Source organism: Hyaena hyaena, unplaced genomic scaffold (assembly GCF_003009895.1).
Source record: "Hyaena hyaena isolate Hyena2069 unplaced genomic scaffold, ASM300989v1 scaffold_75, whole genome shotgun sequence".
NCBI classification, from domain to species: domain Eukaryota; kingdom Metazoa; phylum Chordata; class Mammalia; order Carnivora; family Hyaenidae; genus Hyaena; species Hyaena hyaena.
In genome coordinates this window covers 428,455-440,799 of record NW_024080707.1, presented here as the reverse complement: position 1 = coordinate 440,799, position 12,345 = coordinate 428,455, and the positions used below count along the sequence as shown (strand labels likewise).

At 46.1% G+C, this 12,345-nt stretch overlaps 2 protein-coding genes across 9 annotated transcripts in view; one reads left to right on the top strand and one right to left on the bottom strand.

The window, feature by feature from the left end:
- Positions 1 to 2,654, bottom strand: part of EFCAB7 (EF-hand calcium binding domain 7) — a 44,728-nt gene extending 42,074 nt beyond the window's left edge. For 2 of the 3 annotated variants that reach the window (XM_039233424.1, XM_039233426.1), the window contains exons 1-2: positions 2,503 to 2,622; positions 345 to 532 (exon numbers count right to left, since the gene is read on the bottom strand). In XM_039233424.1, the coding sequence (XP_039089355.1) occupies positions 345 to 531 (187 nt within the window). In that variant the 5' untranslated portion in view covers position 532; positions 2,503 to 2,622. Of the gene's footprint in view, positions 1 to 344; positions 533 to 2,502 lie in introns of all 3 variants that reach the window. The other variant, XM_039233425.1, reaches the window with a different exon arrangement.
- Positions 2,655 to 2,942: 288 nt separating this feature from the next.
- Positions 2,943 to 12,345, top strand: part of LOC120232615 (integrin subunit beta 3 binding protein) — a 99,153-nt gene continuing 89,750 nt past the window's right edge. For all 6 annotated transcript variants that reach the window (XR_005528609.1, XR_005528607.1, XR_005528608.1 and 3 more), the window contains exon 1: positions 2,943 to 3,027. Coding sequence is in view for 3 of the 6 variants with exons in the window: in XM_039233430.1 (XP_039089361.1) it covers positions 3,023 to 3,027 (5 nt within the window). In the remaining 3 variants the exon portion in view is untranslated. The remainder of the gene's footprint in view (positions 3,028 to 12,345) is intronic.

Below are 12,345 nucleotides of genomic sequence, written 5' to 3'. Positions count from 1 at the left end.
CTGATTTCAAATCAGGTCATCATCTGACAGTTTATGAGTTCGAGCTCCATGTCAGGCTCTGCTCTGACAGCTTGGAGCCAGCTTGGAATTCTCTCTCTGACTCTCAAAATAAATTTTAAAAACTTTAAAAAAATACTAATCTAGTCTGTATAAACATTGAATGTTTTATTTTGAAGCTACTAGAATACATAAATATATAAAATCAATAGCATAAGGTAGTTTCACTGCTCAAGCTTCCCTAAGAAACTGGAATGATTCAACACTGTAATTCTTATTCCTGTCTTTCTGATCTAATAACTTTCAACAAATAAAGCAAAATACTTAAATTTTAAAGAAAAACTTACCTAAGTAAAGTTGTTCTTTAGAAATAATGTTTTCTAAGCTACTTTTAAAAACAGTTAAGTAGGCAGCTCTACAATTCATATAAAATATTTCTTCTTCAGTTAGTGGAAATTTCTTTGTTCGAGGACTCTCTGAAAGCGCTGACTTCTGACTGGAGAGTGCTGCATCTCTTCCTGGACTGATGGCCATTCTATTAGAAAACAATTTTAAAATTTTAGTCAGTGTTAATCCCCTAAAATGCAAATGTAACCTTGCCTCTCAAATTGGGTGGGGGTGGGGGACAGGAAATCAAGACATTAAAGGTTTCATATGTGGGGAAAAAGACAAATATTATAATACGCATATGCTTGTATTATCACACGCTAAGCTAGAATAATCCTTCAGCAGTTTACGTATATATATGTGTATATATATATATATAAACATACACGTATATTTAGAAATCAACTATATATGAGAGAACTATATATATAGAAAAAAATACATGTGTATATGAGGGAGCCAAAAGAACAAAGCCAAAGCAAAGATGTAATATAAATACAAAATAAGTATCACAGGGCAAAGGAAACACACACACATATTCTCTAAAAAAATAAGAGGAGAGTTGAAGTCTTTATAGGATTGTCATGAGGACTGAATAAGTTAATACATGGGAAGCATACAGAATAGTGCCTTGCACATACTAAATGCTAAGTAAAGTGTAATAAGAGTGAACTCCACAATAATGAGAATTTGAATGTCATGTGATTGGCAGTTGGCACCCCTCACCTCAGCAGGCTGAGAGGTCATTCCACCAACGCCTCAGTAATGTAGGCCCACATTTTAAACAACCCAATTTTTAAGATCCCATTTATAGCATTATTGTGAGATTTTACTGCATTCATCACTAATAATAATGTTGTGGAGTTATATAGCACCTCTGCTCATAAGGCCTAAAGAACTATCATACATCTTAATTTATCCTCATTACAGTGGTCAAGTATTTTTTTTTGCCCCTTTTACAGATAAGGAAATTGAGGGACAGAGATGTCACCCAGCTAGCAGTAACAAGAGGCAGTAAATTTTGATAAGAGTTTCTTCTTTATTAATGTGACTGAAGGCTTCTTGTACAACAGTTACTATGAGGCACTAAATTGTGCTGGTGGTCTAACAGCTCCCAACATTATTTTACCCAGCTTTGACTTCTAAAAATACATTCCAACCTAATAAATTGAATATTTCAAGTTCAACAATAAGACGACACAGGTAGGGTCCCCTTCAGGACTCATTGGATTCTTACTCAGGAGGCCTAAATCACTTGCACCTTCTTGAATTATATAGGTCTTTTACACTTGGGAAAGAAAGATAATAATCGCTTATCATGGATGAAGTACCCTATTTATAATACACAGACTGCCTGCCTGACACTTTCATATTACACCAGATTTAGAAGGACCCCATAGGGATGTGGTGTCACAGTCTGGTTACTGCAAATTGATATCACTATAATTAAGCATCAGTTTTAAACACATATGCGTGCACGCATCTCCTCACAAATGTGGGAGGGGGGTGAAAAACGGTTCCAATAAGAAAGGAAGAATGAAGGTTCATTTTGCAGCAAGCAATTTAAAAAAGAAAATTTTTTTTTTGGATCGTCCTCGTATTAATACTCTTTCCAAATAAGGTGACTCTCTCACGTGGAAATCCCACAGCACAAATGTTCCAGAATTCTAGTCTTTCCCTTTCTGTGACGAGAGACGGAACGGAAGCTTAAATAAATATATAACGGCACCCCTCAGGCTTGGAAACCTCCCTCATTTAAAACTCCAGCGCGAGGCCAACACAGGGGCCTAGAGAGCACACTGCAGCAAACGGCTCCATAAATAACCCACCTCACAATAGCAAGAAAAAATAAACTGTTAGCAAGCGCCTAAGGCTTCTAGTGAAAACAGAGCCGCCCAGTCGCCGGCCCTACTCCATGAAATACATTTCGCAGATGATCTCGGGCAACCTCTAGTTTTGTATTTCACGACGATGAAACAAACTGCGTTTTGGGGTACAAATGAGGTACGACCGGACCAAACGTTAGTAGGACAGAGAAAAGAAGCAGGTAGGAGAACAGGAAGCCGGACAGCGTGGCAGGGCGCGGCGCAGGGACAGACACCGCGAGCTGTTCGCTACCTAATTCCAGCTCACAAACGAGGAAGCGCAGCCAATTCTCTCCACGGATTCCGCGGTCCTCTCCCTGCAGCCCAACGCGCCTAGTCCTTTACTTTAATTACCATGGCAACAGCACCTCTCCGCCACCGGAAATAAGAACCAGAGCGCCTCCCCCAAACAGTCCGGGTAGAAATCTACGGCGGAGAACCAGCAGCGGACAGAGGCGGACGGCTGTGCCGCTCATCTCTCGGGGTCTGGAATGGCCAGAGTGGAGAGAGAGGGTTCTCTTCGGCCGTGACAGGGACTGGATGAGGTCCTAGGTCCCTAGCTGGACTCTCTCCCCACCCCACTCTCTCAAACACTCGGACCCCTCGTAGAGGCGGAAGGTGTTTCCAGCGGGCCACCTTGCGTGTGACACAGCGTCTGGCGCCCGCCGGCCCGCGCTTTTCAGACTCCAGCGTTTCCCTTCGGAGTTTGTCGGCTTTAGGAAGACGTTCGTCGGTTCCATTAATCCCGCCGTGGTACTTTCCTGAGTTTCGAAATGCCGTAGGTATCTACCCCGTCCCACCCATGGTTGTTTTCTGGGGCCCCTCTGTGAGTAAAAAGAGTAGATATTATGTTGTTAAAAATAAGTCTGTTTTTTTACTAGCAAAAAATGGGTTTATTGTAAAACAAAGCATTGCAATTCACTACATGCAGACTATGGCAAAACCATCGGTAAGTCCGACAAAGAAGAGAAATTCTTTTATGGAGAAGGAGGAGGAAGGTGGGAGGGTTTCTTTTGACCCAAAGTCCATGGGAGAACAGCCAATTCAGGTTCAAGGTGATGATGACGGTTTCTCCTTGGCTGAGTTGCAGGAGTGGTCTGTATTTTGTAGGAGACGCAGTGTACATCTTTCTCTAATGGGACCTGTAATTAATGATTCTTTTATGTTGAAATTTTTCTTTTGGGGTCTGTGAGAGGGAAAGCCAAATGTCCCAGGCCCGATACCCCCCTTGCATGCTTTTGCTTCTATAATCTTGCTTGCCCCATTCATCAGCCGACTGCCCACGTAGCACAAATGGCAGTACCCCCCAACCTTTTTCCTTGCGCCTTTGCAATCCCGCCCACCTGTGCAGCCGATATAAAGTTTCCAAGTACTCGGAAGCTAGCCAGGCATAAAAGAAGGCCAGTGGCAGGTCTTGGGGCTCAGCCTTTGGAGGCGACTCTGCTGCGCCGGCACCAGTGCGAAGTAAACTGGTCCCAGTGTATGTCGCTTGTCACTTCCTGTGTGCCAAGTGTTGGCCTGGAAGCCAACAGCTTCACTGGCTCCTTGACCCACCGTTGTTGGAGGCCAGCGGAGAGGCCATTCATATCTGGCCCCTGCGATGGAAAGGAAGGCATCTTGCAGGTGATTTCACTGGACCCCAACCCTTGCCGGTCCCGGCTATCTATAGTCGACCACTGATGCGCTTGAACAGACTCCAGGTGGAACAGAAGAGGCCTGTCCCAGGACGTCAGATGGTAAGTGTCCCCAGGGACTTCAGACTGAGTTCAGGCCCATCCCTGAGGCAGAAGGGGAGCTTGGTCACGTTCCAGGCGACACAGTCACCGCATAGAACAGGGAAGTCCTGGGTGGAAGTGTGCAATCTGTCTGAATGTGTGTGAGTGCCCGTGCTTCAGTGTTTGGGCTAGGGAGCCTGAGTGAGCCCTGCCCTGTGATTCTGTGAAGACCTCCTAGGCTTAAGGCAGAATTAGGTCCACAAGGGCCTGATCTGAGTCAGGAGTTTATACCGCCCTGCCAGTGCTAAGAGGCCTCTAATCCTAGTAAGGGGAGATGCCAGGGTGAGAAACAACCTCTTACCTCATGTTTGTCCTGCAACACCGTGCATTGGGAGGGACCCATCTAAGATACCAGAATGGGGGGAAATTCCTCAAAACCAACTGTTTTGGGGAATGTAGGATTAAGAATTTTAAAAAGGGATTTTCGGGTAACTGTGGGGTCAAATTTACCACCTGGGAAATTACACACCCTCTGTGAATTAGAATGGCCTATGTTCTGTGTAATCTGGCCCCTGAGGGCACCCTAAATGTCCCTACAGTCAGAGCTGTTTATAAGGTACAGGGTACCCTGTCCACCCAGATCAATTCCCATACATTGACCAGTGGCTGGAAATAGCCCATGTCAAGCCTCTTTGGGTCCAATTCTGCATTAATAGTAAGGGACAATGTAAGATAATAGTGGCACAGGCTGGAAAGAAGACCTCGCAGCAAAAAAACAAACAAACAAACAAAAACCCCTCCCCCCCATCCTTCAAGAAAATTCAAAAGAACTGCTTCTATTTCCGCCACCATATGCCCCCAGCACCCAATAGGTCGAGAGAGTGGAACCTTGCCTCCTTGACAGTCCGCTCCTGTCGGTCTTGCCTCTGCCAGCAGCCAGTCTGCCCCAACCAGAGACACCTGAACTGGTAGGAAGACACCTTAGGCCTGTAGCTTAAGGTCCAATGCCCCCAATGGCAATACAGAGGCCATTGCAGGTGACTACGGGTTCCCAGAGAATAAGCTCCAATGGGACCCTACAAGAGGGGGGATCGATTTTCTACTGCCAACCATTCTCCACTAATGACCTCCTCAACTGGGAACATGCCATTCCACCCTACTCTGAGAAGCCACAGGCGATGATAGGTCTTCTAGAATCCATATTCCAGACTCACTGCCCTGCCTGGGTCAACTGTAAGCAACTTCTGCTCACCCTCTTCAACACGGAAAAGCCCTGACAAATTGTCACTGAAGCCAGAAAATGGCTCCAGACTCAGGCACCAGACGGATAACTAGACATTGAAGCTTGAGCATGACAAGCTATGTCCAAAGAGGAGCCCCACTGGGACCCCAACACAAAAGTGGGAAGGGCCAGATTAGAAAGACACCAACTCGCCTTCCTACAAAGAGTAAAAGCAAGGGCCAAAAAGCCCACCAAACATGGAAGAGGTATCTGAGGTCCTCCAAAAGCCAGAGAGAGTCTGGCTGACTTCTATGAAAGATTATGTGGAACCTTCAAAGTTTATGCTACATTCAACGCAGAAGCCCCCCCAAACCAGCACATGGTCAATGCTGCCTTTGTGGGACAGGCCCAAAGTGACATTAGACAGAAGCTCCAAAAATTGGAAGGGTTTGCTGGAAAGAATGCCACTGAACTATTGAAAATCGCCAACAAGTTTTTTGTAAATCAGAATAGAGCTTCCAGAAAGGAGGCAGACTGAAGAATGAAACAAAAAACAGCTCTCCTGGCCACAGAAACCATGAGGGATTCAAGAAGAAAAAAGAAGTTGCCACTGGGATGGAATCAAGGTACCTACTGCAAAGAATTTGGACACTGGAAGTATAAATACCCAAACCACCAAAAGGGAAAACCAAAAACTTCTGCTCCCCCCAGCTGCTACCAACCAGAGCTGCCTGAGGCTGACCTGATCAGATTGGCAGGAGCGGACTCTCATTAGAAAAGACCAGTCTCTATCCAATTCGGCCCCCGGGAGCGCACTGTCAAAATGAAGGTAGGGAGCCAGACAGTAGGCTTCGTGGTCAGCACTGGGGCCGAACACTCTGTGGTGACAAGGTGGCACCTCTCTTGGGTTGAGAAGTACCATCATAGGAGCCACTGGGATGCAAACCCAAAGGCCATTTTGCAGCCCCTGACAATGCTGGCTGGGGGGGGGGGGGGGGGGCCCCCATATAGTTCATGAGTTCCTGTATCTACCCAACTGCCTAGTCTCACTGTTAGGTAGAGACCTCTTAGTCAAGATGGGTGCAGAAATAGCCTTCACTTTGGATGGACAGATGCAGTTGCACCTAAATGAAAAGGCTCAACCCATGACTTTGTCCCTGATGATACCACGAGAAGAATAGAGGTTATATACTCCCCCTCCCGTTGAGCCAACCGTGGCCCCCAAGCTAAAAGCTGAATTCCCTACAATTTGGGCAGAAGAGAACCCCCCCCTGGTCTGGCAAAACCCCCCCCCCCAATGTTAATTGACCTAATGCTTAACCTATCAAATTACGCCAGTATATGGTCCCACAGGAGACACACCTAGGGATCCAGACACACTTGGACAGGCTACTCAAATGGAACTTCTAAAACGATGCCAGTCCTCATGGAATACTCTCCTGCTGCCCATAAAAAAGTCTGGGACAAATGATTACCACCCTTTACAAGACCTAAGAGCCATTAATGAAGCAGTCATCAGTCTGCATTCAGTGTTGCTTAACCCATACACTCTAGTAGGATTCCTGTCATCTGAGGCAGGATGGTTCACATGTCTAGATTTAAAGGACGCCTGCTTTTGTCTCTAGCTAGTGCTTAATAGTCAACTTCTATTTGCCTTTGAATGGGAAAACCCAACCCCAGGGGCAGAAGAACAATTCACTTGGACTAGACTGCCAGAAGGTTTCAAAAATTCACCAGTCTTACTCGGTGGGGTGCTGGCATCTGACTTAGCCAGGTTTCTGGGATGGTACCTAGGATGTGTCCTCCAATATGTGGATGATCTCCAGGTAGTCATTCCCACACAGACCCAATGTTGGGAGGGAACCAGGGCCCTTCTCAGCCTACTAGCAGAGGTGGGATACTGGGTGTCAAAGAAAAAGGCACAGATTTGCCAACAGGAAATTAAATACTTGGGCTTCATAATTACCCAAGGCAAACAGATGTTCAGAGCTAAAAGGAAATAGGCAGTCTGTGCCATTCCAGTTTCCACTACCTACTGGCAGGTCCAAGAGGTCTGGGAGCAGCAGGATTCTGTCAGATATGGATCCCAGGGTTCTCAGTGTTAGACCTCTATACAAAGCATCAAATGGGGAAGAAAGGGCACCCCTTTTCTGAGGCCCTAATCAAGAAAAAGCGTTCACAACCATAAAAATGAAACTCACAAAGGTATCAATGTTGGGACTCCCAGATGTATCACGAGATTTCAGCCTGTTCGTGCATGAAAACAGTGGGTGGCTCTGGGTATTCTAACCCAGGAATTTGGACATTGGCAGAGACTAGTGGCATACCTTTCAAAACAAATTGACTCAGTTGTGGCAGGATGGCCACCCTGTTTGAGGGTCCTGGCAGCCACCAGACTTTTAATCAAGGAAGCAGACAAACTCATGTTGGGGCAAAACCTGAATGTTAAAGTTGCTCATTCAGTTATTAACCTGATGTATGCCAGGGGGACAACATTGGTTAACTCATGCTTAGATGACACAATATCAGGAACTATTATGTGAAAACCCACGTGTAAGATTGGAAGCTGTAAAAACCCTAAATCCTACCACTTTCTTTCCCACGGTGGCAGAGCCCCCAGAGCACGATTGCCTAGAGGTACTTGATGTGGTCTGTTAGCTGACCCAACCTATCAGACAGGCTCTTAAAAATCCTGATCTCCTTCTGTTCATGGATGGCAGCAGCTTTGTCTCTGATTTTGAGGTCATAGAAGCAAAGACCCTTCCACAAGGATGGTCAACCCAAAGAGCAGAACTGTGGGCCCTAATGAGAGCACCAGAACTCACTAAAGACAAACAGGCCAACATATACACTGAATCGCACTGTGCCTTCACCGCTTTACATATTTATGGGGTGTATACAAGGAGAGAGGACTTTTGACTGCAGGAGGAAAAGAAAAAAAAAATCAGGAAGAAATCCTAAAACTATTGAGGGAAGTCTGGGAACCAAGGGAGATAGCAGTTATCTACTGCAAGGGACACCAAAGAGAAAAAGACTCTGTTTCGGAAGATAACCGACAGGCAGATGCTGCAGCTAAACAAGCAGCAGGAGAACAAACAACACCCTCAAAAATCATGCTGGTCCCGGAACTGCCAACTTCCCCAAGGTACACAATCCAAAAAACAAAATGGGTACAACAGGAAAAAGGAAGCCAGACCAAAAAAAAAGGATATGGGTACTTCCAGACCAAAGAGTCTATATACTGAAGCAACTAGCCCAGCGGTTGGTTCTCCATCAGCATGAGCCCACCCACTTAGCAAAAACTGCCCTTGAAACCTTATTGAGCTGTTACTATGTAATTGGTTGGCTTCCATCCCTCTCTGCTTCTGTCTCTCAACGCTGCCTCCTCTGCGCTCAAAATTACACCAAACAAGATCTACTAGGCCCATGGGAATCCAACACTGCGGTCAGGCACCCTTTGAAGATTTGGAGGTAGATTTTACCAAAATAAGACCCAGTAGAGGATACAAATTTCTTGTGGTATTCATCTGCATGTTTTCAGGCTGGGTTGAGGCCTACCCACATGCACTGAAAAAGCAAGAGAGATAACTAAGCCTCTGCTGACGGATATCATCCCCAGACATGGAATGCTGTTAACCACAGGCTCAAATAACAGCCTGGCTTTTGTGGCTGAGGCGGTGCAACAAGTAGCCAGAACCCTAGCTATCCAAAGGAACTTACATGCAGCCTACCAGCCCCAGAGTTCAAGGAAAGTGAAACATAAAAACTAGACCCTTAAATCAGCCAAGGCAAAACTATTTAAGGAAACTAACTTGCCCTGGCCAGATATACTACCCCTAGCTCTTTTTCCAGTATGTTGTACACCCCGGACAAAAATCGGATTCTCCCCATTCGAGATCCTATATGGAAGGCCCCCTTCGCTAGTGAAATTCAAGGGAGCCTGACAGAGCTAGGAGATTTAGAAATACAAAAACAACTACAAGGATTAGAGAAAACTATATTTGAGATCCATAGATGGATGACAGACTGGATACCCATTTCCCTTGGAATAACTGTACACCCTTCACAAACCTGGGAATCAGATTAGAAGATTGGAAAAGGGAACCACTCAAACCTACCTAGAAAGAACCCTATTCAGTTGTGCTAGCCATGCCCACAGTCCTGAAGGTTACAGGACTAACTGCCTGGATCCACCATTCTTGAGTAAAGGCAGCCCATCTGTCACCTGAGAACCACTTGGAAAGTAACTGCTAACCAGAGTAATCCTCTACAGATCACCCTTAAGAAGACAGCAGATGATAAGTGGTCTGGAGCCAACACCTGAGAACCCTCTGTAACCAGAAGCTTGAAGAAGTCACCAGGCGACTTAAAGAACTACAGCAAACCATTCTCTCTCAAATTTCATTGTCATTCCCTATTTGTCTCTCCATAGTCGTTGTTATACTCTTTGCTATAGGGCTTACCCAAGTTACTCCCCCAGATTGGCACCTCAGTCATAAATTCTTGTTAGCCTCCCTCTACTTACTAGTGTCAGGATGCCGTATTCTCCTTAGATGTATATGCTCTGAGTTACGATTGATGTCCTTCTCTGTGTTTGTTCTCTGCCTTTATAACTGTTTCTTACCCCTCAGGATGGAATCATTCCTTCTGATGCCGTATCAGCCTTGTCTCCTATCCCTGTTGTGCATTTTCCTCTTCCTAACATGCTCAAAAGGGATCTTATCCTCTTACCAACTGTGTACTTGTTCCACTTACCACTACCCTTCTTGGAACCTTCCTCTCCAACTGGAGGGATATGTCAAAGGATCTTCTGCTGTCCTTTACCTCCATGAGGGACAGTCCTATGTTACAGACCCAGGTTGTCCTGACTGTTACCCTCCTATCCCCTCCTCTGCTCTTACTCCCTCCCTTGCTTCTCCAGCCCTAAAGGATGAGATAATACTATCACCATGCCCCTGTGCCACTGTTTACCCCTGTATGCCAGGCAGATGTTAGAATGCCAGGAGGATCACTCCCTGTCACAGGAATAGGAGAACTTACTGGATGGGAAAAAGAAAAATGAGATGTTATTGGGGGCTGCCTGATCTGATCTGCCCTGACGTTCCCTAGGCCTGTGGGGTCACCTCTGACCCAGCCTACCGGCCTCTGCCTAGACTTGAATTGCATAGACCACTTGCTTTAGATCCCCACCTGGACTGATGCTGAGCATAGCCCATCACTTCGTCAGTACCAATCCCAGACTTGCAAGAGCCTACTGGTTCTGCTTGTCCACAGCCCCCTCCCCACCCCCCACCTTTACATAGCTACTCTGATAACACAGGCAACTGTAAATGTTACCCTGTTAACTGAAGGCCCAGACCCCCACATGGTGAGTCCTGTACTCACTGGAGTTGGACTGTCCCAAACAGCTCCCAGGTGCCTGACAAACAAAATGGGAACAGAGCCAGTCAGCAATCTGACCATCAGCCAGTACAACCAGATTCTTGACCATCAGGAACTCAGTCATCTTCCTACAACCCAACCCTGATGTCATCCCCTCCCAGCACTTCTCCTTGTATGTGTATTGTCTCCCGGCCAATTGAATGGGCTTCTATACTCTGGCCTTCCTCATTCCTCAGGTAAACATTGTTCCCAACAATTAGTCTCATAGTACCCTTGGCAGCATATACTTGGTCAAAAAGAGCCATTCAAATCACACCCCTGCTGATTGCTTTAGGAATAGTGGCAGACGTGGACACTGTAATAGGAGGAATAGTCTCCTCAACCGCTTATTATCATAAATTATCCAAGGACCTAACAAATGACATGGAACAAGTTGTCAAATCTCTGGTGGTTTTACAGGACCAATTAGACTCCTTAGCAGTGGTAGTCTTACAAAACAGGAGAGGGCTATATCTGCTAAATGCTGAAAAAGGAGGACTATGTCTCTTCCTAGAGATAGGAATGCTGCTTCTGTATTAACCAATCAGGGCTAGTTAGAGATATGGCCTAACAACTAGGGACCAGGTCATCAAATGGAGGCAAGAATTAGCAGACTCATGGAACAACATATGGAATTAGGCATCCTGGCTCTTCCCTTCACTCGTTCAGTCCTAATGCTTTTCATAGCCTTCCTGTTTGATCCTTGTATTCTTTTTTTTTTTTTTTTTTTTAAATATTTTTATTTATTTCTAGGAGAGAGAGAGAGACAGTGTGAGCAGGGGAGGGTCAGAGAGAGAGGGAGTCACAGACTGAAACAGGCTCCGGGCTCTGAGCTGGCAGTCAGCACAGAGCCCGACGCGAGGCTCGAACCCACGAACCGCGAGGTCATGACCCAAGCGAAAGTCGGACGCTTAACCGACTAAGCCACCCAGGCGCCCCAATCCTTGTATTCTTAATATGCTAACAAGGTTTGTTTCCTCTCAGCTAAAAGCTACAAAACTCCAGATGATGCTCCAGTTGGGCCATTCTAGCTATCACTACTCTCCTTTGGATGGTGAAGAACCCTAGCTGTCACATTCCTCCCTTTGATGTCCCTGTCCAGCAGGAAGAAGCCAGAACGGTCTTTGCCCCTTCTCCTCTGGCAGCAAGGGGTTGCCTGGCCCCCACAAACTGATTTTCTCTAAGGCTGCTACAGCAGCTTGAGAATCAAGTTGAGGGGTCGGGGGGAGGGAATGAGAAGGAAAGCTGGCAAGAGCAGATAAAGAAGGCTAGTCAGATGTCCGTGGCCAGATACTCCCTGCATGCTTTTGGCTTCTGTAATCTTGCTTGCCTCTTGCAACAGCCAACTGCCCATGTAGCACAATTGATAGTGCCCCCCCCCATTTTTCCTTGAGCTCCCCACAATCCTTCCTACCTGTGCAGCTGATAGAAGGTTTCCAAGTACCCAGAAGATAGCCAGGCATAAAAGAAGGCCAGCACCAGGGCTCAGGACTCAGCCTTTGGAGGTGACTTTACTGGGCTGGCACATGTGCTAAATAAATAGTCTTTTCTGATTCTCCCAAGTACATGTCACTTGTCTCTTCCTGTGTGCTGATTATTTGCTGTCACACCGTAAGTGACAGTTCTTCCTATAACTGACATTCAGTGCTTTGAGTTCCCCTTTTAGCCTCCCCTTCTGTCCTCCCTACTCAACTTTAGTGGGCTTTCCTTTTATTAATTTTCACATTTCTTCCTTTTG